Source organism: Brienomyrus brachyistius, chromosome 4 (genome assembly GCF_023856365.1).
Source record: "Brienomyrus brachyistius isolate T26 chromosome 4, BBRACH_0.4, whole genome shotgun sequence".
In the NCBI taxonomy this organism is placed as follows: Eukaryota; Metazoa; Chordata; class Actinopteri; order Osteoglossiformes; family Mormyridae; genus Brienomyrus; species Brienomyrus brachyistius.
The window spans coordinates 9,280,999-9,306,900 of record NC_064536.1 but is presented as its reverse complement, the minus strand read 5'-3'; the positions used below and the strand labels follow the sequence as shown (position 1 = coordinate 9,306,900).

At 44.6% G+C, this 25,902-nt stretch overlaps 2 protein-coding genes across 6 annotated transcripts in view; both read left to right on the top strand.

Moving 5' to 3' along the window:
* Window positions 1-25,902, top strand: part of LOC125740030 (stonustoxin subunit beta-like) — a 46,486-nt gene that overhangs the window by 7,759 nt on the left and 12,825 nt on the right. The window lies entirely within an intron of this gene.
* Window positions 18,731-25,902, top strand: part of LOC125740020 (tripartite motif-containing protein 16-like) — a 411,298-nt gene continuing 404,126 nt past the window's right edge. For 3 of the 5 annotated variants that reach the window (XM_049010696.1, XM_049010689.1, XM_049010697.1), the window contains exon 1: window positions 18,731-18,757. Coding sequence is in view for 2 of the 5 variants with exons in the window: in XM_049010682.1 (XP_048866639.1) it covers window positions 18,770-19,255 (486 nt within the window). In the remaining 3 variants the exon portion in view is untranslated. Of the gene's footprint in view, window positions 19,256-25,902 lie in introns of all 5 variants that reach the window. The other 2 variants (XM_049010668.1, XM_049010682.1) reach the window with 2 other exon arrangements.

Genomic DNA, 25,902 nt, shown 5'->3' with positions numbered 1-25,902 from the left:
ACCTCTGAAGGGTTGCTGTACTATCTGGCATGTAATGAGCCTCCGTTACCCGTTCACATATTTTCCTTCAGTTTTGGAGATGATATGAGTCATCTAGCCATCACAACTACGCCCTTGTCACTCAAATCTTTAGACTTGCCCATTTTTCTGCATCCCAGTATATACTACACATTGTTTATTTGCTGCCTAATAGGTCCCACCCACTACTAGGCGCCACTGTTGCCAGGTAATCAATATTATTCACTTCACCTGTCAGTGGGCGAAATGTTTGATATATAGTTTCAAATATCAGTAATTTAACCAAATTCCAAAATGATAAATGTGGACTGGAAATAATGGAGGCTATTGCTTGTGAGGAGTGAATTGAACTTAATTTTGAACAATGTTTCAAATTGCTACATACCTGAAATGTTTGTGGTTTCTTGTAGAAAAAACAGGAGCACTTGAGGTTTGCCTCCAGGACATCACACCTCCATTTAAGCACCTTTACAAAGTAAGTAATTTCCTTGAAATATCATTAATTTTTTTTTTCTGGACAGCTCTAAGACTGGGTTTCCGTGGGACATTATAGGAATTAGGAGTAATTAAACCAGTTTAGTGAAAATTATGCTCTTACATAGCATTAAAAATGGTTTAATTGACAAATAAGGCCTTAAATGGCTTTAGAAAGCATTACATTTTATTGTCATGTGCACTAAACATTTAATATACACACAGGACCATTTGGCTAAGTTCTCCAGCCTGTGATTGGCTGGTTTGTGATGCATTTATGATGCTTGTGGGTATCACTGTGCTCTCAGAATGGAGTCACAAATATACCAGTGTAACATATACGGTGTTAAGGGGGAATTTGCTTCTGGGTTAATTAGTGACAATTGCAAATGTTTTGTGTTGATTCTTCAGCTTCATATACAGATTCGCAGATTCATCAATTCTACAGAAGGGGAAGTAAAGTCTGTGCTATTTAAAAGCCAGACATGTTAAATTACTGCAGGACACATTAACCTGTCCACGGTGCCTGTTGTATGAGAGCATCATGATTATTAAAAATATACACTGTATTTCAAAAGGACCTGTGGGAGTAAAACTGAGAGTTACCAACACACACCTTGCTTATACCTCTATACCACTGTGAGTCCACACAAGTTAATGTAAAGAAACATCAGCTAGTTTCGGGGAGCACATTTTGACATGGCCATGATTCCATTTTTAGTGAATACCTTATGTATAGAACATAATATGGACTTTCTGACACCTACAGAAACTCTGTAAGAACAAGCAAAAGTCTATATAAACTTTCACCAGCTGTTTCGTTTTTTCTCATTTTTATCTCATACATCTTACTGACTGATCCGAATGTTAATACATTTTGATGTACAAGTTGTAGTAATTGCATGTTTGAACAACCTCTGTCCTCCTAATATTTTTCCTTCTTTACCGTTATAGGCAGGAGATGGAGGTAAAAATACATAGATGGGCCAAGTAAGCAGCAGGAGCAAGGAGCAGAAGAGGAAATAGGAAAGAAGAAGGGAGAGGAAAAGAGAGAGAGAGGAGAGAAGACAGATGAGGAGGGAAAAGCAGTGGAAGAAGGAAGCAACAAATTTAAAGGAGGAAGAGGCTATGAAGACGGAACTTATAGCCCAGCGAAGGCTTTCCAAGCCCAAGGGGGCAAGCGGCCGGTAAAAGGAAGGAAGCAACAAATGTAAAGGAGGAAGAGGCTGTGAAGACGGAACTTATAGCCCAGCGAAGGCTTTCCAAGCCCAAGGGGGCAAGCGGCCGGTAAAAGGAAGGAAGCAACAAATGTAAAGGAGGAAGAGGCTGTGAAGACGGAACTTATAGCCCAGCGAAGGCTTTCTAAGCCCAAGGGGGCAAGCGGCCGGTAAAAGGAAGGAAGCAACAAACGTAAAGGAGGAAGAGGCTGTGAAGACGGAACTTATAGCCCAGCGAAGGCTTTCCAAGCCCAAGGGGGCAAGCGGCCGGTAAAAGGAAGGAAGCTTTTCTCATTGTAATTCATTCATGCATGATAATAAAACAATACATTTGTCATATTGGTTTGTGATTTATTATGCTTTATTTTTTACATAAACATTTCAGCGCACAATTAAAATGAAGTGGTGATATAAGGATATTTTAAGTGCTTAAAAACTTAAAACAGTGTTAAATAACCACCTTAATTAATAAACATTGATGGGTGAAATAATGAATTTTTAAGGTTTACGGACCCTTATAATAATATTAAACTATCCCTTTATTAGAATTAAGGGGAGATTTAAGTAATTTTACGTAGTAAAGGAACCTTACAATACTCTTAAACTGCCCCTTAATTAATCATAATTAAAGGGCAATGTTATGTTATTACAAACCTTGAAACAATCTTAAATTGCCCCTTAATTCATAAAAAAACACTAAAATAATATAACTCCCCAGAGAGCACACATGCATTGGTACTGTCTCCGTGATGCTTGAAAATCCATCGGCAACCATCTCTGTGTTGCAGAAACATCGCTACCGAACATTTGATTCCATATTCCCCCGATGTCTGCGCCATGTATTAGAACAGCGACGCGATGTTAATGTGATCACTACCTTTAGCCCACTGTTATTTACCTTGATTATGTTATTATACTGGGCAGGTCAGGCCGGGGGAGCAGGCGCTGATGTAGTGCGTTGCTGCACCAACCACAAGTCCAAACTGCTGGCGATCCTGGCCGGCGACCCCCCAGGCAGACACACGGTCCATTCCCACCTTTATTATAATTACTTTTATATGCAGTAATTGGTAACTAGTAATTTTCAGTAACTTGCACAAGGTTGCTGACTAGTAACGTTACCTGTTGGCTGAATCCGAAATAGCTGTAGTGCTACGATGCTGGATTGTTACAGGGACTGTGGTAAAAGCAAATGCAGATCCCTCTATTCTGATTGGGTTAAAAATCAAATGTTTTACCTCAGATTTCATCCATTTGGTGATGTGCTCTTTATAATATGCCATGTTTTCCTAAAAGCAAATTTTCTAAAAAGAATGGCAAAATAGAGCAGCGCACTGAATTGTAATGCCTGTATCGTGTTGTCAGACTCTCCGATACACAGCTCTATGGTCCATACAGAGGAGATGAGGAACATGCAGTCTGCTAAGTCACGAAGTTACCTTTTGTTAGGTGGCCACGTTTACATGCCTTAACGCAATTAAGATGTTTTCATGTAAACAGATTAATCAGGGAGCTCATTTATAAAGGCTTCGTGTGACTTAAAAAGACGAGAAGCATTCATACATACATTTATAGGAAGATTTTGGGATTTACAAAGAAAAACGTTTTGTGAAAAAGACTTTTGTGAATGAGGTTGAAAGAGATGCTGTTTCGATCCTGTAGAGGGCACTGTGTATGCTAAATCGAAGGCTCCAGGAATGTTTTCGGCATTTATAATCATAACAAATGATTAAGCTGTAGCACATATTTTTATTTGAAATTTGAGTTACACATTTGTTCTCCAAACTTCTACATTTTTAACCTTTGGCCACAAGATCTTCTTCTTCCTGCCAGGATCTTTCCTTTCCTTTGATCCTCGGTTGTTGGAATCTGCTCTGCTGCTTGGAAGTTCCAAGTTAGTTGGGAGTTAGTGTTGGGGGGTTCTGGTGGAATGTGACCATCGGCAGCCATGGGCTGGATAGCGCTGTGGTGCTCAGCCTGGCTCTGTGCCCTTCTTCTTTCATCTACCCGGGCAGTGCCAGGTTGCCTGTGGTCGTCCCCGAGACACTTTGTCTTCCCTTGGTATCCTCTCAAGCCTCTGAGATAAGCACAATTTAAGCTCTTCACTCAGGAAGATCTTTAAAAGTTTAAACATGAATAGGTTCTAAAAATGCAGGTCTTTTGGCTCAACACAAGTGATCAACTAGCTACTGTCTCTAATGACCATTCATTAAAATGTATGAATAATGAAGCTTCCTCCTTGTGTATAAATAATTTGCACATATGACGTTATCATTAATATAGTATTTCTTGTATTTTCAAAGTACAAAAATACTGAACAAAGTCTTAAAAAAAATATTTTTAAAAAATTTTATGAACAAGTGAAATATGAATTATAAAATACAATTTTCCAGTTAAAATACTTTTTTTGAATACATACCTCATAAATTGCACATCCCTGATTGTGCGTTACCTTCATGCTGCCTTGAAACTTTTGTTTTCTTTACTGTAGCCCTCTTTTAAGACACGTTGTCAATGTTTAATGTCATCCTCTGCAAGTATTAGAATGTATTAAACACCGTGCAGTTAAAAAAATAATAAAAAAAACTGAAAATGCACAAAGATGGCAGCGTGAGACGATTGCACAGGTTTACAAGAGGCAGAGATTGTTCAAATAGTTCTGAGTAACATTGACGTAGGATTAAGGGAAACACAGACAGCTGAAACTGAAAACACTACAATGTACAGCAAACAGTCAGCATTTGTTTTATCATTTTAAATGAATGACATTATATATACAAAATATTAATTCTGTCCAAGGTTAGAGGTGTCATGCCCGGCTCGTCCGCTCCTCCTGTGTGCCACGCCCACTGATTACCCACGTGTTTTCTCCCGATTGTACCCAGCTGTATCTAGTTTATTTGCTCAGTCCTGTGTATTTCAGTCCGTGTCTTACCCGAGTCCTTTGTCCGTCATTGATGTTTGTACTCGTTTGCTGTTTCCCGGTCCCTGGCTTCCTAATTAAACTCCCGTTTTGCCCCGTACGCTGCCTTGCCTACTTCCTGCCCGCACGATCGCCGCTCTGCCCGCGATCGCTGCCGTCTCCCGTGACAAGAGGTGTGCGTATGGACGAGTCAATATAGGCCACAACATGTGTGCCCCTACGTATAATAGGTATATAAAGACCCCTGTCTAAATGTGCCACATGCGGCATCATTGCGGCATACAGTATTTACCTTTGTTTGAGGACGGTGTGTGTGGCCAAATATGAAGAGAGGGAGTATTTAGAGATCACAGTGATTATTTTCCCAGTGATGATTTGGCCCTGGAACATACCAACAGGAACCGACAGATCAGGGATCCCAGCCCATTCTCAGTTCCATTAAACCTTAGGCTGTGGCTGGTTTTAACCGACTATCAACACAGTGTTTTAAGGTTCTTTAGTGTGGATGTTTGGGCCAACATTACAGTGCAATTTGTAACATTGTCCGGCTCCTAATGCTGTTTGTGCTCTTGTTTGCACGCAAACACGCTGCAAATAGTACTAGAACTACTGAGCTTTGTAATTTCCGGTGGGCTGGGCTGGTAGCTCCCTGTCCGGTGTCCTCTGGTGGGGCCCCTAATGTGGGGGGGCTGTTGTCCTGGTGCTGAAATATATGGAATTGAAATACTGTCCATCTCTTTACAAAAGCAGCTTCAATCTCTGATGGTAGAACTACTAAGCCTGCGCAAATCTGCGTAAATTTACTAGAACTACTTAGCCTACGCAGATTTGCGCAGGCATTCAGCTCCATTGTCCTCCTGCTTTTGTTGTGCAAACGCACTAACTACCTGTGAACCCTGGCACATTTGCATTTATTTACTCAGACTCCTAACTCAAATCCATGGCAGCCCAGACCAATGTGTGTGACATGGAAACCTTCACAAAAGCCTGCCATATCTATACAAAATATCCCACACACTGACTAACCTGCAAATATGTAAGACACACAGTCACAAAATATATGGAAACACAAGTGTTTTATTTATAAAAAAAGAGTGAAAATAGAATGAAAAGTTGCTAATAGAATGAAATGAATAGAATGAAAATATACTAACACATCAGTCTCGAAAGTAGTTTTGCACATGCGGCGTTACTGTGGGAGGAAGTAGCGAGGGAATACGGAAATGGACAAGCCGACTACGCCACTCTGGGAATTTCACCCAGAGAATTAGAATACCAGAGTTCAAAACCCACTCCAATATAAAAGGACACAGATTCGTGATCACCATAGGGGAGACGCGAAAACCATAAACACTCCCTTTATTAGGCTGCTGGCTATTAACACTCAAAATAAAACACAAAGAAACCAAACAGCAAATTACAAAAAACCAAAATCACAGCACAAATAATACACATCAAATCATGTTTAAAACACTCCAATCACACGGCAAAAGAGAAAACACAAACCAGGCAGCTGTTATCGGGAGGGGAATGGGAGGCATACAGTCAGACAACACTCTAAGGGGTCCCGCAGTACAGGACGCACGTACATCCACCCAAGGGGTGGGCTACAAGAAAGCAACGCGACCACGCAGCGCGGTATCGCCCGACACGGGTCCTCACCGCCCAGCACCAAGCCTTCCCAACGACACCCCCCCAATGTACATCCAATCAATAAAACATTAATACTTAAAACCCATTAAAACATGAAACAAAACATAAAACATCCGGGCAAAACATCCAGGCAAAACATCCAGGCAAAACATCCAGGCAAAACATCCAGGCAAAACAGCAGCAATTGTAGTGACTTAGTATCCCGTTGATGGTCTGGCTCACATCGGTCCGGGACACTCCAAGTCGCGATCCACTACAAATACAAACACAGTATTAGGTATGCCCCTACTACCCAAACGTTGGTAAAAGGAGACGAGACATACCTGGCAGATTACACGCGGTAAAAGTTGGAAAGCCTTAAAAGCGGAAGCAACCGCAAGCTGCTAGATTTACTAAGCCCTTGCAACTGTAAGAAAGATACCAAAAGCACATTACAACCACCCATACGGCAAGCAAACGACCCCGTCCACTGATGCCCTACCTGCAGCGTTGGATATAGCCACAACTTCCGGAAAAGGAGATACTAGCGCACGGAGAGTCACGTCACGCTTGCAAATCAGTCACACACGCAACCACAACCGGGTCCTATATACGCGTGCTGATTGCTTAATTGTTGCAGCCAGGTTAATGAAATTACCATGCCCCAACCAGATCGCACCCTCCAGCTCCACCTCATTACAATCTACCCCAGGATTTTGCATCGTCGTCCCGACGATGGACAGCTACAACCAAACCCCGAGTTACTGCCAAGGTCTAAACACAGCCCCTACCGCATGAGACACAGGTCCGGAAGAACTCACAGCCCCTAAGGCCACGCCCCCTACCGACCTAGGAAGATGATAAAGATTAGTATGTCGGCCTACAGTGGTCCTGGCGGTTCTTCGTATCCCTACCCCACTGGTACTTGGCTGTTCCATCACTTGAGTGGTGACTACAGAGGGTCTTGAAGGGGTACCCGTATGCCAAGAGGCATATTCCTCCCCGCCTACCCCAGAGTGAATTGGCATGGCTGGAGGCAACGTTGCAGCCAACGACTGGGGGCACTGGGAAAGACCTGTACAGGCAGCCCCAGGGGCAGATGACGCTGTATTCCCCTCCACTGCAGGGATCTGAACCCAGAGCTCCTGCTCAAACGAGTCCTCGGAGGTAGCCACCTCTTCAGCTGGAAAAGGCTGAGGATCACCTTCGACTTCACAACCAACACAGGGCTTAAGCATGGTCCGATGAACATGCTTGACCTTCTCTAGAGCATCAACTGGTGCGACAGTATAAACCACACCCCCCAACCTAGGGGTTTTCAATACCTTATGCACCACTGAACTCCAGAGGTCTTGGATTTTATGTCGGCCCCGGACTCCAAGATCACGTACATACACTAACTGGTTCTCCTGTAACGGTGCAGCCTTCACCCGGTAATCATGGCGCTCCTTACGCCGCCCTGCGGCCATAGCCAGACGCTCCCTGGCACCCTCAAAAGCTAGCTGAAGTCTGGCTTGATGCTCCACTATCCAGTCATTCACTGTACCAGGCACTGGTTCTTGAACCCTGCCCAACAAAAAATCCACAGGCAGTTTGGGATCTTGTCCAAACATAAGAAAGTATGGTGTCTCACCAGTAGATTGATGCGGTGTAGTATTGTAACTAAATGTCACCTGGGGTAAACATGCTGACCAATCCCTCTTCTGGGACGCAGGAAGTGTCCGCAAAAGATTGTGCAAAGTACGATTGAAACGCTCACACTGACCGTTACCCGCTGGATGATAAGGGGTAGTACGTGACTTACTAACACCATACAAAATGCAGAGTTGATGCATCAACGCACTCTCAAAATTACGGCCCTGGTCGGAATGAATATGGCCCGGGACTCCCAATTTGTAAAACCACTCGGTCACCAAAACATGCGCCACTGTTGAGGCGCGTTGGTCCCGGGTTGGTATAGCCAAAGTATACTTACTGAAGACATCAGTCATCACCAACACATTCTCCACCCCATTACGTGCTGGCTCCAAAATGGTGAAATCCAAGGCTACGATTTCATTGGGTCGTGAGGCCAACAAGTGTCCCATGTAGCTGTGGGGAACAGGCTGAGAGTCTTTACTGACCTGGCAGCGTTCACACTCCTGGCACCAGCGTGTAATATCAGATGCCATTCCTGGCCAATAACACCGCTGCCGCACTAGCTGACTCGTTCTCTCGATACCTTGATGACCATGATCTTGATGAAGCTGTTTCAGCACCACCACCTGCAAAGACCTGGGCAAGACCAGCTGGAACACCTCTTCACCCCCATCAGGACGGAGAATCCTCCGATACAGCACCCCATCCTTTTCCACCAGACGGTCCCACTGACGTAACAACAACAAGGCTGAAGATGATAGCTGACCCCGTTCCACAGCAGTAGGACGCTCCCTCCTATTCCAAAAGGTCAGGATGCTACAAATATCAGGGTCAGCTTCTTGCTGAACTCGCAAGTCGACCGAAGAACACTGCGGAAAGACTGAAACAACCGCCTGTGACGCAAAGATGCAATTACTGGGTACCGGGGTCTGCTGCACGACAACTGGGACAGCCGTCCCAGGACGATCTGAGGCAGAACTAGGCGGTAGATGTTGCCGCGACAAAGCATCGGCATTTCTATTACTAGTACCCGACCGATACTTCAGTTCATAATCAAACACCGCAAGTTGAGCCGCCCACCGCTGTTCTGTAGCACCCAGCTTGGCGGTAGAAAGATGGGCAAGGGGGTTATTATCAGTAAACACAATGCACTTAGCGCCCAACAGGTACTCACGAAATTTCTCCGTCATGGCCCACTTCAGCGCAAGAAACTCGAGTTTCATGGAGCTGTAGTTCGACATGTTCCGCTCCGCGGGCCTCAAGCCCCGACTAGCATATGCAATAGGCCGAATTAGGCCACCCTGTTCTTGAGAAAGGACAGCACCCAGGCCCCCATAGCTTGCATCTATTTCCAATCGAAAAGGCAAAGAAAAATCGGCATAGGCCAACACTGGTGACCCCACCAATCTACTCTTTAAGCCCTCAAAGCTAAGCTCACACTGTGCAGTCCATGCAGAAGCCAGAGAACGACCTGAAGCGCCTCGCGACTTTGTCCCGACTAGCTCTGCCACTAACTTATGCAAAGGGGCTGCCAGCTGTGCAAATCCCTCCACAAAACGGCGATAGTAGCTAGTGAACCCCAAAAAGGAGCGGAGCTCAGAAACATTAGAAGGCCTCTTCCACGTAGCCACAGCCTCAACCTTTTTAGGGTCTGTCGAGACACCCTGGCTTGAAATCACATGACCCAAGTAACCAACTTCCTTCTGAAAGAAAGCACATTTCTCCAACTTAGCTTTAAGGCCCTCCCGCTGTAGCCGTCCAAGTACCAACTCCAATCGTTCCAGATGCTGTACAACAGAGGAGGAAAAGACCACCACATCATCCAAGTAGAGCAACAATGCCTGACAATGCTGATCCCCAAAGATTCGCTGCATCAACCGTTGAAAGGTACTAGGCGCGTTACAAAGCCCAAATGGCATTCGGTTCCACTCAAAAAGCCCAAAAGGCGTGCAAAAGGCAGTCTTGGTCCTATCCGATTCCGCAACGGGCACTTGATTATAACCACTGGCTAGATCGAGGGTAGAAAACCAGCATGCACCTGAAAGGGCATCCAAAGATTCCTCGATACGAGGCAATGGAAAAGCATCCTTACGGGTCTTACTATTTAGCTGCCGATAATCCACACACAACCGAGGGCTACCATCCTTTTTCCTAACCAGAACGATGGGGGATGCATAGGGACTGCAACTCTCCCGAATGACCTGTGCCTCAAGCAGCTGTTGGATATGGGCCTTCACTACCTCATACTCGGAGGGAGGTAATCGCCGATAACGCTGACGAACCGGAATGTCATCCAATAATGGAATCTCGTGGGAAATGAGGTTACTGCAACCCAAATCCCCATCATGTACAGCAAACACCGAGCTAAACTTCCGCAAGACGGCCCTTACCTGATCCTGCTCCGAACTAGGCAATGCTGACAAATCAAGTTCCTGGATCCGGGTTTCAATGGAAGCATGGGCAACTTGATCGGTAACCGAACCAGCCACCGCCCTCACTTCAGCAACTCCAGTAGGTAAACTGGTTATAAGAACATCACTCAGCCTCCCCAGAATGGTACGGGGATATAACACCACTGCCTCCGTACCCACGTTAACCACTGGAATATAAGCAGTTCCCCGATCCACTTGAACCAAAGCTGAAGGGGCCAAAAGCCCTCCGGGCAACCCAGCCGCATGCGGCTCAAACAAGACAGAGCCGTGCGCAATGTGACCAGAACAGGTAGTCGGAACAAATGCAAGGACACCCCCAGGGACACGAGATGCCCTGCCTCCCCTTACACGCACAGTCCTACAGGACTCAGTAGGGATCGCATCAACCTGATGACACTGCTGCAAAGCCTGCCGGACTGACCTCGGGGCCTGCACCACAGGCGGATGTTCAACCCAAAGCGGCCCATGCTGACCAAACAGGTCGCGATAACACTTACTAATGATGTTCATCCCTAAAACACCAGGTGCTTGGGGAACTACACCCCCTGGTGGGTCCTTGACCACTAATACACCACAACCTGGTATCTCCCTACCACAAAGGGTCACATCCATTTCCAGATACCCAACATACGGAATGGCCAGGCCATTGGCAGCCCGAAGCTGCAGCCACTGACACAGCTTCAATCGATCAGGCCCCCATGGTTCAAAATGGCTCCTAAAACAGCTTTCCGTAATCGTGGACACCATCGATCCAGTATCCACCAAGCAGGATACCTCCACCCCACCCATATTAACGCTGATGTGCGGACAAGATGACATTAACTGAGACACCATCCCCACATTCTCCACTACAGAGCCAGTAGAAACCCCCTCCGCGCTGTGGCTCAACAACGCGGCGGGTACTCGTTTCCCGGCTGCTGACCAGACTGGGCAAGGCTTGACACCGAGCCGGAAGAGGGTGGGTCCCTAGGACCAGAAACCCTTGGTCCCTCACAATTCCGTGCAAAGTGACCAGGTTGCTGACACCGGCGACAAATGACAGGGCCGTGAGAAGGGTGGCGAACTTGCTTAGAGGCCTGCAAAAGTGATACAGACCGAGTGAGCAAATTAATCTGCTCTTGTTGCTGTGTCAGAAGGTCCTTTAATTCTAGAAACTCACTATTTGAGGCTACCACCCTAGGGGCAGAGTATGACTGACCTTGCAACCCATAGGAGATACCATAGGCAGCGGGAATGGACGAACTGCGACCGCGCCCACCAAAGGGGGTACCCTCACGTTCCCATCTAAGAGCCTCCCTCCGTACATCTAACAACCTCATGGAGGGTTGACACCGAACCAGTCGTTTCAACTCTCTACGGAGTGCACAATCAGCAACATGCTCCATAAATTGGTCTCTTAACATTACCTCGGCATTAGGTACCGCATGTGGCGCAGCCTGTTGAATCTTACCCATCAAACTCATTAGGGCCAATGAAAACTCAAGCAGACCCTCCCCATCCTGTTGCTTCCTCGAAAAGAAAGCTTCCTGCAACAATACATGAGAATAAGAACAACCATACAGCTCACGCAATATTGCCAGTATCCTTTCCGGGTCACCCCGTTCAACCGTGGAGCGATGTTTAATCTCCACCTACAAAAAACCAAAATCACAGCACAAATAATACACATCAAATCATGTTTAAAACACTCCAATCACACGGCAAAAGAGAAAACACAAACCAGGCAGCTGTTATCGGGAGGGGAATGGGAGGCATACAGTCAGACAACACTCTAAGGGGTCCCGCAGTACAGGACGCACGTACATCCACCCAAGGGGTGGGCTACAAGAAAGCAACGCGACCACGCAGCGCGGTATCGCCCGACACGGGTCCTCACCGCCCAGCACCAAGCCTTCCCAACGACACCCCCCAATGTACATCCAATCAATAAAACATTAATACTTAAAACCCATTAAAACATGAAACAAAACATAAAACATCCGGGCAAAACATCCAGGCAAAACATCCAGGCAAAACATCCAGGCAAAACATCCAGGCAAAACAGCAGCAATTGTAGTGACTTAGTATCCCGTTGATGGTCTGGCTCACATCGGTCCGGGACACTCCAAGTCGCGATCCACTACAAATACAAACACAGTATTAGGTATGCCCCTACTACCCAAACGTTGGTAAAAGGAGACGAGACATACCTGGCAGATTACACGCGGTAAAAGTTGGAAAGCCTTAAAAGCGGAAGCAACCGCAAGCTGCTAGATTTACTAAGCCCTTGCAACTGTAAGAAAGATACCAAAAGCACATTACAACCACCCATACGGCAAGCAAACGACCCCGTCCACTGATGCCCTACCTGCAGCGTTGGATATAGCCACAACTTCCGGAAAAGGAGATACTAGCGCACGGAGAGTCACGTCACGCTTGCAAATCAGTCACACACGCAACCACAACCGGGTCCTATATACGCGTGCTGATTGCTTAATTGTTGCAGCCAGGTTAATGAAATTACCATGCCCCAACCAGATCGCACCCTCCAGCTCCACCTCATTACACACACAAATGTCATAAGCTGAGTGTAGTCATGGTCCATGGTTGATAACATGCTCGTACACGTACAGAATGAAATAATGTCATTTCATTTTGATTGGCCATCACTGAATTATAAAACCAAAAGTGAGTTTTGTTTTTCTGTGATCTCTCCAGCTTTAAATGTTCTCTCCTCTGGCTGTTCATGTAAAAAATTGTGAAAAAAAAAAGTAAAAAAAAAAAAAATTCAGTCCCTCAGTTCCAGGTTCATCTCTTCATCATCTTTCTGCCTCTTGTCTCCCACACAGCGTTTGCAGACCCAGTGACTATCGTCCCTGCATTTGGCGCCGGTGATTTTGTGACACTTTACGCAGGCAAACCAGCTGCGGTTTCTGTTGCAGCTCTCTTGTACCTGGCACTGAGTTGTCTGTACAGTTCCAGACACAGCAACAGCAAACCCTGCTGTCTCCATTGCCTTTTGCTGCATGAATCGGCAACAGAGTTCCTTGGCTAGAAGACTCAGGAACAATCTTCTTTTGCCTTTCCACCCTGTACACGCCTTGTACAGAACGTACATACTGCTCGTACTGAATACATGCGCAGCGATGGAGGAAATTCACGGCGAACTATATTCACTGTGCCCAGTAGAGTCGTGTTGCGCTGAAACAGTCTGTCTGACAGTGACAGTGAGGTAAAGAAACTGTCCGTTGTGACATTTCTCCCATCATCCAGAAATGGCTCCAACAGGCTCATGAGCACGTTCTCTGCCAGCCTCTCCCCCTTCTGACGACTGGGGTCTGTTCCAAAGTAAGGGGACACGTTGCAGACGTATTTGGTCTCCAAATCCGTCGCCATCCAGAACTTGATCCTAAATATGTCCGGGTTGGATGCTGCGTGAATGGACAACGAACCTTGCTCGTCTATGGTCATGTATTCTCCTGGAGTGAAACACTCTGCACAGTTCTTAGTGAAGCGTGTCCAGATGTCAGAGATCACAGCAAATCTGTCTGTTTTCAACTGTTCTGCCCGTGTGTCCTTGTCATCAAATCGAAGGTGTTGCATAATTGAAAGGAATCTATCTCGCGACATTGTCTCTTTGATTACTGGCACCAGAAAGTTTTCCGACCAGCAATCTGTAATGGCACCAATGGGAGACATGATCGCTCTCACAAACAGAATAGAAGTGAATGCCATCAGTTCATTAATTGCCAGCTTCCAGTCCGGCTCTGTTCTGCGGGCTTGATGGACTGTACACTCTGTGATGGTCTGCAGCATTCCCACGTCTAGCAGGCAGAGGAAGCTTTGGAGCACACTTGTAATTTTACGCTGTTGGAAGATAAACAAATAGGGAATGGTAAATTTACATGAACCTCACTCTAAATGGGTTTATATAAATAATGGGTATATATAAGTATCATATGTAATATGGGAATGACAAACCTTAGCAAACTCTGTGGGTCTAGCTGATGCACTGGGCGTTCGACTTCCAATGTCCTCCTCTACCCACACAGTGCCGTCTTTTGCCGTCTGGCTCGGACAGGGCTTCCTGGTACCACGGCGCATCTTCCGTGGAGGCATGTCGGGTTCTTCTTCCATCTCCATTTCGGAGTCACTTGTTCATAGGTTCTGGGTCTTTTCCCCATTTGCGCTATAAAATAACTGGGAAAGCAGTAAGATTTAAGCTTATTGCCAAGACAATCAGCTGCTGCTGCTTCTCAATCTAACATATTTGTATGAACGGAGCTTGATATACTTACTGGCCTACGGTTAAATATCATGATAGCGCGAAACAACTCTTCTAAATCTTCAAATTTTTTAAACGCACTTTCGTCTCGCGCATGCTCAATACGACGGAACACAGGTGTTTGGAGACGACTTTGACGAAGAAGAATAGGCTGAACAGCACGTTTTCGGGATGTGGTGGCACAAGAAGTAAGTATGCTCGTGATGAGCTGTTTATAAACCCCAGTGTCATTGTATTACTCATTAAAAACTTAAATATAATTTTCATTTGCTAGTTGTGAGGAAAGAGGAAAATACATAAAAAGGCACATTGAAGTAGTTTTATGTGGAATGCGACCAATTGCTTACTAGCTACGTTGCAAAAATCGATTTTTACTGAACACTCGTTTTATTCACAGCTTGTAAGCTATTTTGATCGGTTGTAAGTTCATGGTTTATCATTAATGATGTGTAAAAACCCGTGCGGCCTTCATGAACATTCTTTCAAGAACTGGACAAGTTCACTCAACGTTTCATCGATATCTTCAGGACTAAAGGTGGAGAGATTGGCGCCAAACTTAAGATGATTCTGCACCAGATTGAAAATGATGTAAGCTCCTCAGACACATCACAATTTTTTTTATATTAAAACAACTGTTTCTTTTGCTGTTGTTCTTTGCTCTGTTTTGTGTTAGTGTCATGAGCTCTATTAAGTAGTAATTTTTATCATGACTTTCCAGAAATCCAACATCAACGCATGACGAACCGCCGTTCTTCAAGGACTACCATTCCTTCTTAGGGAGGACCCAATTCCAATACATTCCAATACTTGCAGAGGATGAAAGTTAACATTGACAACGTGTCTTACAAGAGGGTTGCGGTAAAGAAAACAAAAGGCCAAAAGACTTGCAGGCTCCATTTTTAGGGCCTATTCATGTTTGAACTTTTAAAGATCTTCCTGAGTGAAGAGCTTAAATTGTGCTTATCTCAGAGGCTTGAGAGGATACCAAGGGAAGACAAAGTGTCTCGGGGACGACCACAGGCAACCTGGCACTGCCCGGGTAGATGAAAGAAGAAGGGCACAGAGCCAGGCTGAGCACCACAGCGATATCCAACCCATGGCTGCCGATGGTCACATTCCACCAGAACCCCCCAACACTAACTCCCCAGGGAACTTCCAAGCAGCAGAGCAGATTCCAACAACCGAGGATCAAAGGAAAGGAAAGATCCTGGCAGGAAGAAGAAGATCTTGTGGCCAAATGTAGAAGTTTGGAGAACAAATGTGTTACAAATGAAATATCACATTAAGCCTGAGTAATTTCACCATTTTCATTACAGGGATATTTGTGAAACTTGTATTTGAAATAAATGTATGTGCTACAGCTTAATCATTTTTAAGCCGGAGCTAGCGCTCACTGATCAGGGCAGACACAGGGAGATGAGTAACTGTACCGGGAAAGCAAGACCTCACGCTTACAGGACAGTACTGGCGACATTTGGAAAGTTGCTAAGGTTTGTCCAAAAGTCGATAGATTTGTCGCTAGGCGCTTTTTTGAAAAAAAGTCGTCAAGGGGTCTGAAAAGTCGCTAAATCTAGCGACAAAGTCGCTAGGTTGGCAACACTGTGCCGAATACATTCCTGGAGCCTTCGATTTAGCATACACAGTGCCCTCTACAGGATTCTGTCGAAACAGCATCTCTCAACCTCGTTCACAAGATTTGTCTTTTTCACAAAACGTTTTTCTTTGTAAATCCCAAAATCTTCCTATAAATCTATGTATGAATGCTTCTCGTCTTTTTCAGTCACACGACGCCTTTATAAATGAGCTCGCCGATTAATCTGTTTACATGAAAACATCTTAATTGCGTTAAGGCCTGTAAACTTAGCTACCTAACAAAAGGTAACTTCATGACTTAGCAGACTGCATGTTCCTCATCTCCTCTGTATGGACCATAGAGCTGTGTATCGGAGAGTCTGACAACACGCTACGTTTCAAGATATAGGCATTACAATTCGATGCGCTGCTCTATTTTGCCATTCTTTTTAAAAAATCTGCTTTTAGGAAAACATGGCATATTATAAAGAGCACATCACCAAATGGATGAAATTTCAGTAAAAACATTTGATTTTTAACCCAATCAGAATAGAGGGATCTGCATTTGCATTTACCACAGTCCCTGTAACAATCCAGCATCGTAGCACTATAGCTATTTTGGATTCAGCCAACAGGTAACGTTACTAGTCAGCAGCCTTGTGCAAGTTACTGAAAACTACTAATTACCAATTACTGCATATAAAAGTATTTATAATAAGGGTGGGACTGGACCATGTGTCTGCCTGGGGGGTCGCCGGCCGGGATCGCCAGCAGTTTGGACGTGTGGTTGGTGCGGCAACGCACTACATCAGCGCCTGCTCCCCCGGCCTGACCTGCCCAGTATAATAACATAATCAAGGTAAATAACAGTGGGCTAAAGGTTGCATAGTGATCACATTAACATCGCGTCGATGTTGAAATACATGGTGCAAACAAAAGTAGTGGAATTACACTGACGAGTTACTACCAACACTGCTAGGCAGCTAGGTTTGCTAATGCTAACGTTAGCAGCGCACCCATATGCTACTTCCTCTCGCAAGATAAGGCAGCGTTACTGTCACTGTGTAAATACAATGAGATCTCTTTGGAGCAAGCCTGTCGATACCATGTTAAGTGTAAAACCACAAGTAAAATATCTTGAAAAATAATAGAAATATAGATGGTGCTGAACCATGGTGAACAGTGGAGTCATAACAGAGGCTGTGCGTTGTGTTCAGTCACCTTTCACTGTAAATCACACATGGGTTCACAATCTTTTGTGTCTGCTCTGAATCCCTCAGGGCTGGAGTGAAAACTCCATTCACACTAACATGGTGCCAAGGGGTATTGGGTATATTGTGTAGACATGATTCTGTCCTCTTTGGAAGTAATTTGTTTGACTGATTTAAATAAATGTAAAAAATCTTAAAAATATAAGGATAGCTCATTGTATCCAAAGCGAAAGAGAGACCTTATCCTTGGCCTCCAAGCCTGGAAGTACCCTGAGCTCTAGACTCAAGCTTAACCCTAACCCATAAGCATAGGTTCGCAGTATGAACAGATCTCACCTGATACCAGAAAACCATACATGTTCTTAATCTGAAAATCAGTTCATCGTTTTACCAGAAGGTGGCAGCACATCAACACTGCAACCTTGGACAAGGATCGCCGCACCTTTTCCTGCATTTGGAGCTGTTTCATTCCCTAGTTCTGCGACTTAACAGACTTTAGGCCGCCCTTTCTTTCTGTTTGGGACTGCTACAGAGTGACGGCCTGTATTCTGTTACTCATTGTTTGCCCTCTTCATAGATTTCAACACTCAGATTCTTGGTTAGATTGGGGTATTTTCTTTTTGTTTTCCGTTTGTTTGTATACCAGTGGCTGCCTCGATTGATCTGTCTGACTAAGATTTGATTGGTCTGGGGTGGTGGTGTTCACACTTTCACCGTGTGCAGTATATTTGTGTGGGGATCAGTGTGGTGGAGCTCAGGCGTGTGTGTGTGTGTGTGTGTGTGTGTGTGTGTGTTAGTTTAGGGGACTCTATTCCCCCTTTTGATCAACTTCACCGGACACCTGTTTCTTGCTTGGGTTTAGTCAGCCGGTGGCCAAAGGCTGGTTGCTGGTTTATTTTTTAAGGTCGTTGATGCTAAAGCGCTTGTCTTGTTTCTTTGCTTTATATTTTCAACAAACTGTTAATAGTACAAACACGTCTCCAGCTCCATTCGGTAAATGAACTTGTGTGCTCTTAATTTAGAGTAATTTTTCCTGTGGTGAAATTCCCCAGGTGGTGTAGTCAGTAAACAGACACAGAAATTCATTCTCAGTAGATCTGCTCTCTTATACCTTTATATCTAATTTCTATCCACTGTACGGCCAACAATGTCAGTAACAGTTATTCTCATGAAAGCTAAATAAATATCTGTTGTGGGTACAGTTTGTATAATGTACTATTTTAGTTATAAACTCCAGCTCCACTGTTTGCCCAGTCTGCTGTTCCCAGTCTGGCCTCAGCCCAAAACCACACCTGCTGCAGCCTGAGAAGCAGGAAGTTCCTCCCACTGTGACGCACAGATGACTGTGAGAGAAAACGAAACTGAATCCTATCAGTGTTCATGGTAAAATGGCAGAAGCCAGAGTTGCAGTGGATGTAAACGAGTTCAGTTGTGCAGTCTGTCTGGATCTACTAAAGGATCCAGTGACTATTCCCTGCGGACACAGTTACTGTATGAGCTGCATTAAGAGCTGCTGGGATCAGGAGGATCATGTTGGAGTTTACAGCTGCCCCCAGTGCAGACAGACCTTCATACCCAGACCTGTTCTGAACAGAAACACCATGCTGGCTGAAGTGGTGGAGAAACTGAAGAAGACTGGACTACAAGCAGCTGCTCCTGCTGACCAGTATGCTGGACCTGGAGATGTGGAGTGTGATGTCTGTACTGGGAGAAAACACAAAGCTGTCAAGTCCTGCCTGGTGTGTCTGGCCTCCTACTGTGAAACTGACCTGCAGCTTCACAATAAACTCCACCATGCAAAACAGCACAAGCTCATTGATGCCATCGGCCATCTGAAGGACAAGGTCTGTTCCCACCATGACAAACCCCTGGAGGTCTACTGCCGTACCGACCAGCAGTGTATCTGTCTGCTCTGTGTGAAGGATAAACACAGAGGCCATGTTACAGTCTCAGCTGCTACAGGAAAGGCGGAGATACATTTCATGCTAATTTAAAAGAATTTCCCCTTTCTATCTAAAATAATTTCCCCAAATGGATCAGTGAAAGTATCAATTATTGTTATTATCTAAAAGTAAATTTTAAATAAATGGATTTTGTCTTAACACATGTTAGTGTAATTGCTATGAAACACTCAGAACAAGTCTGGTTCGGTAAAGTTGTCATGACCTGCTTGTTTGGTTACTAGCTTGACGGATTTAAGGTAGTCTGGGAAAAATGTAAGTGAACGAATATGAAGTCCATTTAAACTGTGGTAACTTAAATCCGACAAGTTACCCCGACAAGCCAGTAACCCTTCATAGTACAGAAGAACTCACTAGGGCCACAGTAGTACAGGCCACTGAAGTCAGAGGAATCTACAGAACCCTGACCTCAGAATTCAAGATGGCGGTGCCCTTTAAGGCCGCGCCCGCCTAAGATGTTGGTACGGAACGCCATGATACTCAAAATCAAATAAATAAGTTGTCAGGTTCGCCTTGTAAGCGGGTAAGCGGACGGGCATGCAAGCTGGTATTTTTGATATTTTTATATAAAAAAATAAATAAAATGATCAATATTTCAATAAGGGGCGGCATGGTGGTGCAGTGGTTAGCACGGTTGCCTCACACCTCTGTGACCCGGGTTCGAGTCTCCGCCTGGGTCACATGTGTGTGGAGTTTGCATGTTCTCCTCATGTCGTCGTGGGGTTTCCTCCAGGTACTCCGGCTTCCCCCCACAGTCCAAAGACATGCTGAGGCTAATTGGAGTTACTAAATTGCCCATAGGAGTGCATGTGTGCGCGAATGGTGTGTGAATGTGCCCTGCGATGGGCTGGCCCCCCATCCTAGGTTGTTCCCTGCCTCGTGCCCATTGCTTCCGGGATAGGCTCTGGACCCCCCCGTGACCCAGTAGGATAAGCGGTTTGGAAAATGGATGGATGGACAGATGTTTCTTACTTTCAGTGTTTGTGGGAGTTTTCCTAGTCTTGTGTTCATTAGTATAAGTTACTGCACCTGTTGCCTGTTTTCCCTGCACTGTTGTTACTGGTTAATTGTCTTATGTGTCACATCTGCCTCTTCGTTAGTTCAGTTGTCTGTTGCATTTAAGTGCTTGTCCTCCTTTTTCATGCTGATTCATTGTTTGTCTGTTGGTGGTGGAATGTTAGGTCATTGTCTTTAGTTACAGCCTGTTTTTCTACCTGGTTGTTTTTCCTGGTTTTCTTCCCTTAGTTGCCCATAGTGATGGCAAAACAAAGCTTTCCGAAGGAAGTGTGTCGAAAAATGGTTCAGTACTCGAAGTTTTTCTGAATGGTGAACATTAATGATACTAGGTGGTCAAATATGTAAATAGCATTTTGAGTGAGTGCACAACTTCTCCCACTTTAGAGAACACCTACTAACATGGAACGGAGGTCGCTGGAGAGCATAAAAACTGTAAAGGGTCTTCAGAACGCAGTATATTTGGGTCACTGAGGTACTGCCAAACCTCCGGAGTAGCATCTGCTGTTGAACTGTTGACCCATCTGCTCTCCCCCTGTCACTGTCCAGAAGACCTGGAACTAAAATGACAAAGCATGAGTTATTATATACACTATGCATTTTGTACTGTGCAATAATAATTGTACCTCCAAATTCAGTGTAATTGAACATTCAGATTAAAATGTGAAAGGTTGCAGTACTGGTGTGCATTGCAGTACCAGATGAAGTTCCTCCAGGCTCTGGTTCTGGTGGCTGGATGCATGTTGGTGTGCATGGGTTCTGCTGGGCCTCCTGTAATCTTATGCTGGACACACACTCTGCTGTAAGGCGTTTCACAGCAGCCTGAGCATTAGATTGGCTACAGAAACCTGCAGGTTTATATCTTGGACCCAGCAGTGTGGCCAGTGTCATTATGCTATGTAAGCTCTGTCTTCAGAGTAACCAATGCAGCTCCAACTGGCTCTCCTTGATCATGTGATCACTGCAGCACTGAATAGGTGATATTCCAGTTGGTTTCCACTTCTGTAATTATTCTCAGAGTGGGTCTGCCCATCTGTTGTTGGACTTGACAAAGCCTTTATCTCGCAGTTGTACTGGTTCTGAAGTAGGTCTCACAGAATCTGTCTTACCTTGGATCTGATGTCATCGGGTCCTTGTGTCTGATCCATGGTCTTCTTCACAGCCAAATTCAGTGCATGTACAATGCAGGTTGTGTGTCTGACACAGACAATCACATATTGTGCAGCGTCAGTGTGAGCCATCGGACTTTATTCTGTATTCCCCACTCCTCCATCAGGCTGCCTCGACTGCAGCCATGTTTTCTGCAGAATGAGACTCTGGGAATTTTCCTGCTCCCAATAATACAGTCGACAGCTCAGTCTTATCATTTATTATGTATTCATACAATTAAACTGAACCTTGGACACAATTATAATTGACTAATTATCATTATTCATCCATCCATTTTCCAAACCGCTTATCCTTCTGGGTCGTGGGGCTCAAGGGCCCATGGACATATGACTGTTCTGCTGAAGCGGGGGCTCAAACCAGCGATCTTCCAGTCATGGGCACAGATATTTAGCCCTCTGAGCCACTCACCGCCCCCTTTATTATCACTATTATTATCATTATTATTATTATTATCATTATTATTAAATTGTTTAATTATTGAAAATAAATTATTATGATTAAAACTTATGCTGCAGTGTGTGTGCGCTGAAATATGTGCTGTACAACAGGTTTGAAAGCGGTATTGAGGATTGTGCCACATTTTCAATTTCCAAAGCAGTCACATGGTTGAGTACAGAACGAAGCTTCAGATGACCATGGTCACATGTTCAGGATGGAACGGAGGAAACCTTGAAGCTGTGCTTCAGAATGCAGTGAATCGTTTTTTTTTTTTTGGTGTCAAGCTTAACATCACTAGCTGCCCCATTCCCTCTGTTAGTCTACATGCCATTTTCTTAGCTACTTTTTCCCTGGTGAGTTTTGACCCCTTATTGTTCTTTTATTGTGTGTCTTTCCAGTTTGGTTCAGTCTCCTTAATTCCCTTTGTCTTTGTGCTTTTAAGTGCATCGTCACCTTGTTTCCCTGCCTGCACCAGGCTGCGCCCCAACATGCACATTAAATATATGATCTGTTCAAATTCTGAAGCATCTTTAATGAATCTCATTTTACACATTTTCCTTTCTGAATTTGCGTGGAACATCAACGATGCAGACTTTGACACAGTTTACATATGAATGGGTCACAACAGTCCAATATTAAACCAACTTCCCAGCAGATTAAAAGTTTTCAGTATCACAGGAGAAAAGATGCATTATTGTTGTTCAGAATACAGTTTACTACACAGTGGCCCATTATCAACTTACATGCGATCTGATATCAATCTAATAGGACGTCAGTTGAGTAGCCGGTCCTGCAGTGCAGCCCAGGACACATTCGCCTTCACACTGCTATAAGAATGTGGCCATATGCAGCCCAGACCACCTCCCAATGTGGTTTCAGTGATCGGATCTCAATGCATCTTCAATGCGTCCTGGGTAATTAGCGCTGTCCACTTGTGATTGGATCACCCAGGACGCATGTTAATACCAGGTGGAAACAGGACCAAAGGGTCTATGTCCAGCTTATCCTACCTACAGTCAATAAATCGTTTACAAATATCCCTCTATTCATCCATCCATCCATCCATCTCCTATCTGGTAATCCAGGTCAGGGTCAGGGGGAGTGCCTGGAGCCTTTCCCAGGCAGCATAGGGCCCAAGGCTGGTGTCCATCCTGGGCAGGATGATTGATGAATGTGATCTCAGCTAATGAAACAAACTTGTTTTATCATCTTTTTTCTTATCTGTAGAAACAAATGGGTGAAACACAGAGGGAATTTCAGCAGAGAATTCAGATGAGAGAGAAGGAGCTGCAGGAGCTGAGAGAGGCTGTGGCCTCATTCACAGTGAGTATGAACCTGAGGAGAAGATAACAGCTGGCTTGTGATCATATTGAATCTTCTTTCAGATTCAACAGATTGCGGATTTACAGACTTGTGAGGATTAATCAAATTAATGCTGCTCTGGGTTATTCTGGGTCAGTGGGATAAAGTTGCTAGATTGCAGAGTTTAACCAAGTGTTGCAGCAGTAGTAGCTTATTTATTTAAAAAAATACCATTAAAGGCCCATTTGAGAAAAATGCAACTTTTCACAACCCAGCGTAATGCAAATAAACATCGAAAAAGTCACCTATTAAACTGAGACCTAATGGTGACAACCAACCTGCCCCATACAGCCACCAGTCTCTGCCAAATCCCTGCAGCTGACAGTGTATGAGCTTAATGAGTGATCATTTCCAATCAGTGCTGGCTGGGTTTCAGTACCTGAGGCATCCAGCATGGTGACGCTCCAAACCCCAGCCCTGTGCTGTTTATAGCTCCTATCAGCTCACATCTCTATTGTACAATGAGACTCTCTGGAGTCTCAAAAGGGGCTAACTGTAATTTACCGTCCTCTGCTCCCTGTGTCACCAACAGAGCTCAGCACAGTCAGCAGTGGAGGAGAGCGAGAGGATCTTCACTGAGATGATCAGCTCCATTGAAAGAAGACGCTCTGAGGTGACACAGCTGATCAGAGATCAGGAGAAGGCTGCAGTGAGTCAGGCTGAAGGAGACATGGAGAGACTGAAGCAGGAGATCGATGACCTGAAGAGAAGACACTCTGAGCTGGAGCAGCTTTCACACACAGAGGATCACATCCATTTCCTCCAGGTAACAGAACAACTACTTTGGCAATAAGGAAACCAGAGTATTCAAATGAATGCATATTGTCATTTGTATTTCAACTAGTCTGTCATTGGTCAGATGTTAATGGTCCTGTTAATTAGATTGCAATACACATTTGTATTGATGAAGCTGTTTAATCAGACTGTGTGTCTGTAGAAGCGCCAGGCTCTTCCTGTCACTCCTGAAGCTGGATTTGGACCCAGAATCTCTGTCAGTCCAAGATCTGATTTTGGCAATTTGAAGAAGGTGGTTTCTGAGCTGAAAGATCAACTGGAGAATGTTTGCAGAATGAAAATGGCAGAGATCCATCACGCAGGTTAATACATTTTCTAGTCTGTTCATGTTAATATAGACCAGGGCTGGCCAATCTTATTCATAAAGGGCTGGTTTTGCTAGATTACTAATTAGAGGACTGATTGGCTGAAGGGTCTCACATCTGGGGTTGAACAGCTGACCTAAAGGTTACCCCAAAGACCTGCGTACACACTGGCACTTTGCGGGTAAGATTGCCCCCCCCCCTCTAATGTGGACCACGCAGAGAGAGTATGCAGTGCAGTCAGTCTCACATTTGTGTGACCAAGTCAGTTTGATTTCAATAAGTTTAAATCTTTGTGATACCTGGTGAACGAGCTTCACATTCTTCTGTATGCAAAACCCAGATTACATGAAACATGTTTCTTCTACATTATAGAAACCAAAAATCTGTATTATGTGTAACTTACCATGATTTGCAGTTTGTTAAAATGCCTGTTATTGTCCCTCATAATGATGATACCCCACTGCTGTTATCTCCACAGTGAGTGAAGTCCATCTCCCACAAGTAAATTCCTTTTTCTCACATCCCTGTTTCTCTCTGTCTCCTTCTAGTTACCAAAGACACCATCCTACCGGTATTAGTGCCCAGGACCAGAGCAGAATTCTTACACTGTGAGTCTGTTCACACACTTGCTTCTCTCTCCCTGTATGAGGTGGAGTGTGTTTTATTGTGTTTTATTGTGTTTTATTGTGTTTCATTTTCTACTGCTAGTGGAGCTTCTCTTTCTCTCTCCCGCTGCCTCCTGGTCTTTCACATTTACATGAGCTTTTTATCTCAGTAGACTTTGAATCCAATTGCTAAGTAAGGCAAGTTTATTCAGGGTGGTTTTCCACTGCACCAGGTTCGGTACTTTTGGTTCTTTCCCTTTTCCATTAACTTCCGGTCTAGTACCAGTACCAGAAGTTCCAGTACCAAAAGCACCATTGCAGCTGGGGTACTTTTTCGGTACTTCGGAACTTTGGTGTGGGACTTACAAACACGTTCATTGTCAATTTAAAAAACAATTTTAAAAAGTCTAAAAGCCCAAAAAACAAATAAACAGTTAACTAAAAAGAAGTGACATTGTAGAGGCAGCGTATGACTAAACTCCTGCTGATTTAATTTATTGAAAAGCTGCAGCAAACAGTAACGTTTTAAGCCCTGATTATAATGAGCTGACAGTGTTAGCAGACCTCAGGTCTTCAGGAAGCTTGTTCCACAGACAGGGAGCATAGAGACTAAAAGCTGCTTCAGCCTGCTTGGTCTTCATTCTGGGACACTGAGTAAACTTTCAGGGGTCTGGATGCTTCACAAGGTTCAAGGAAGTTAGTGCCATTTAGTGCCTTGTACACAAGTAATATTTAATTATTAATCCTATGATGCTCAGGAAGCCAGTGCAGTGATTAAGGACCTGTGTGATATGCTCCACTTCCTTGGTGTTAGTGAGGACTCTGGTGGCAGCATTCTGGATGAGCTGCAGCTGTCGGACTGATTTATTAC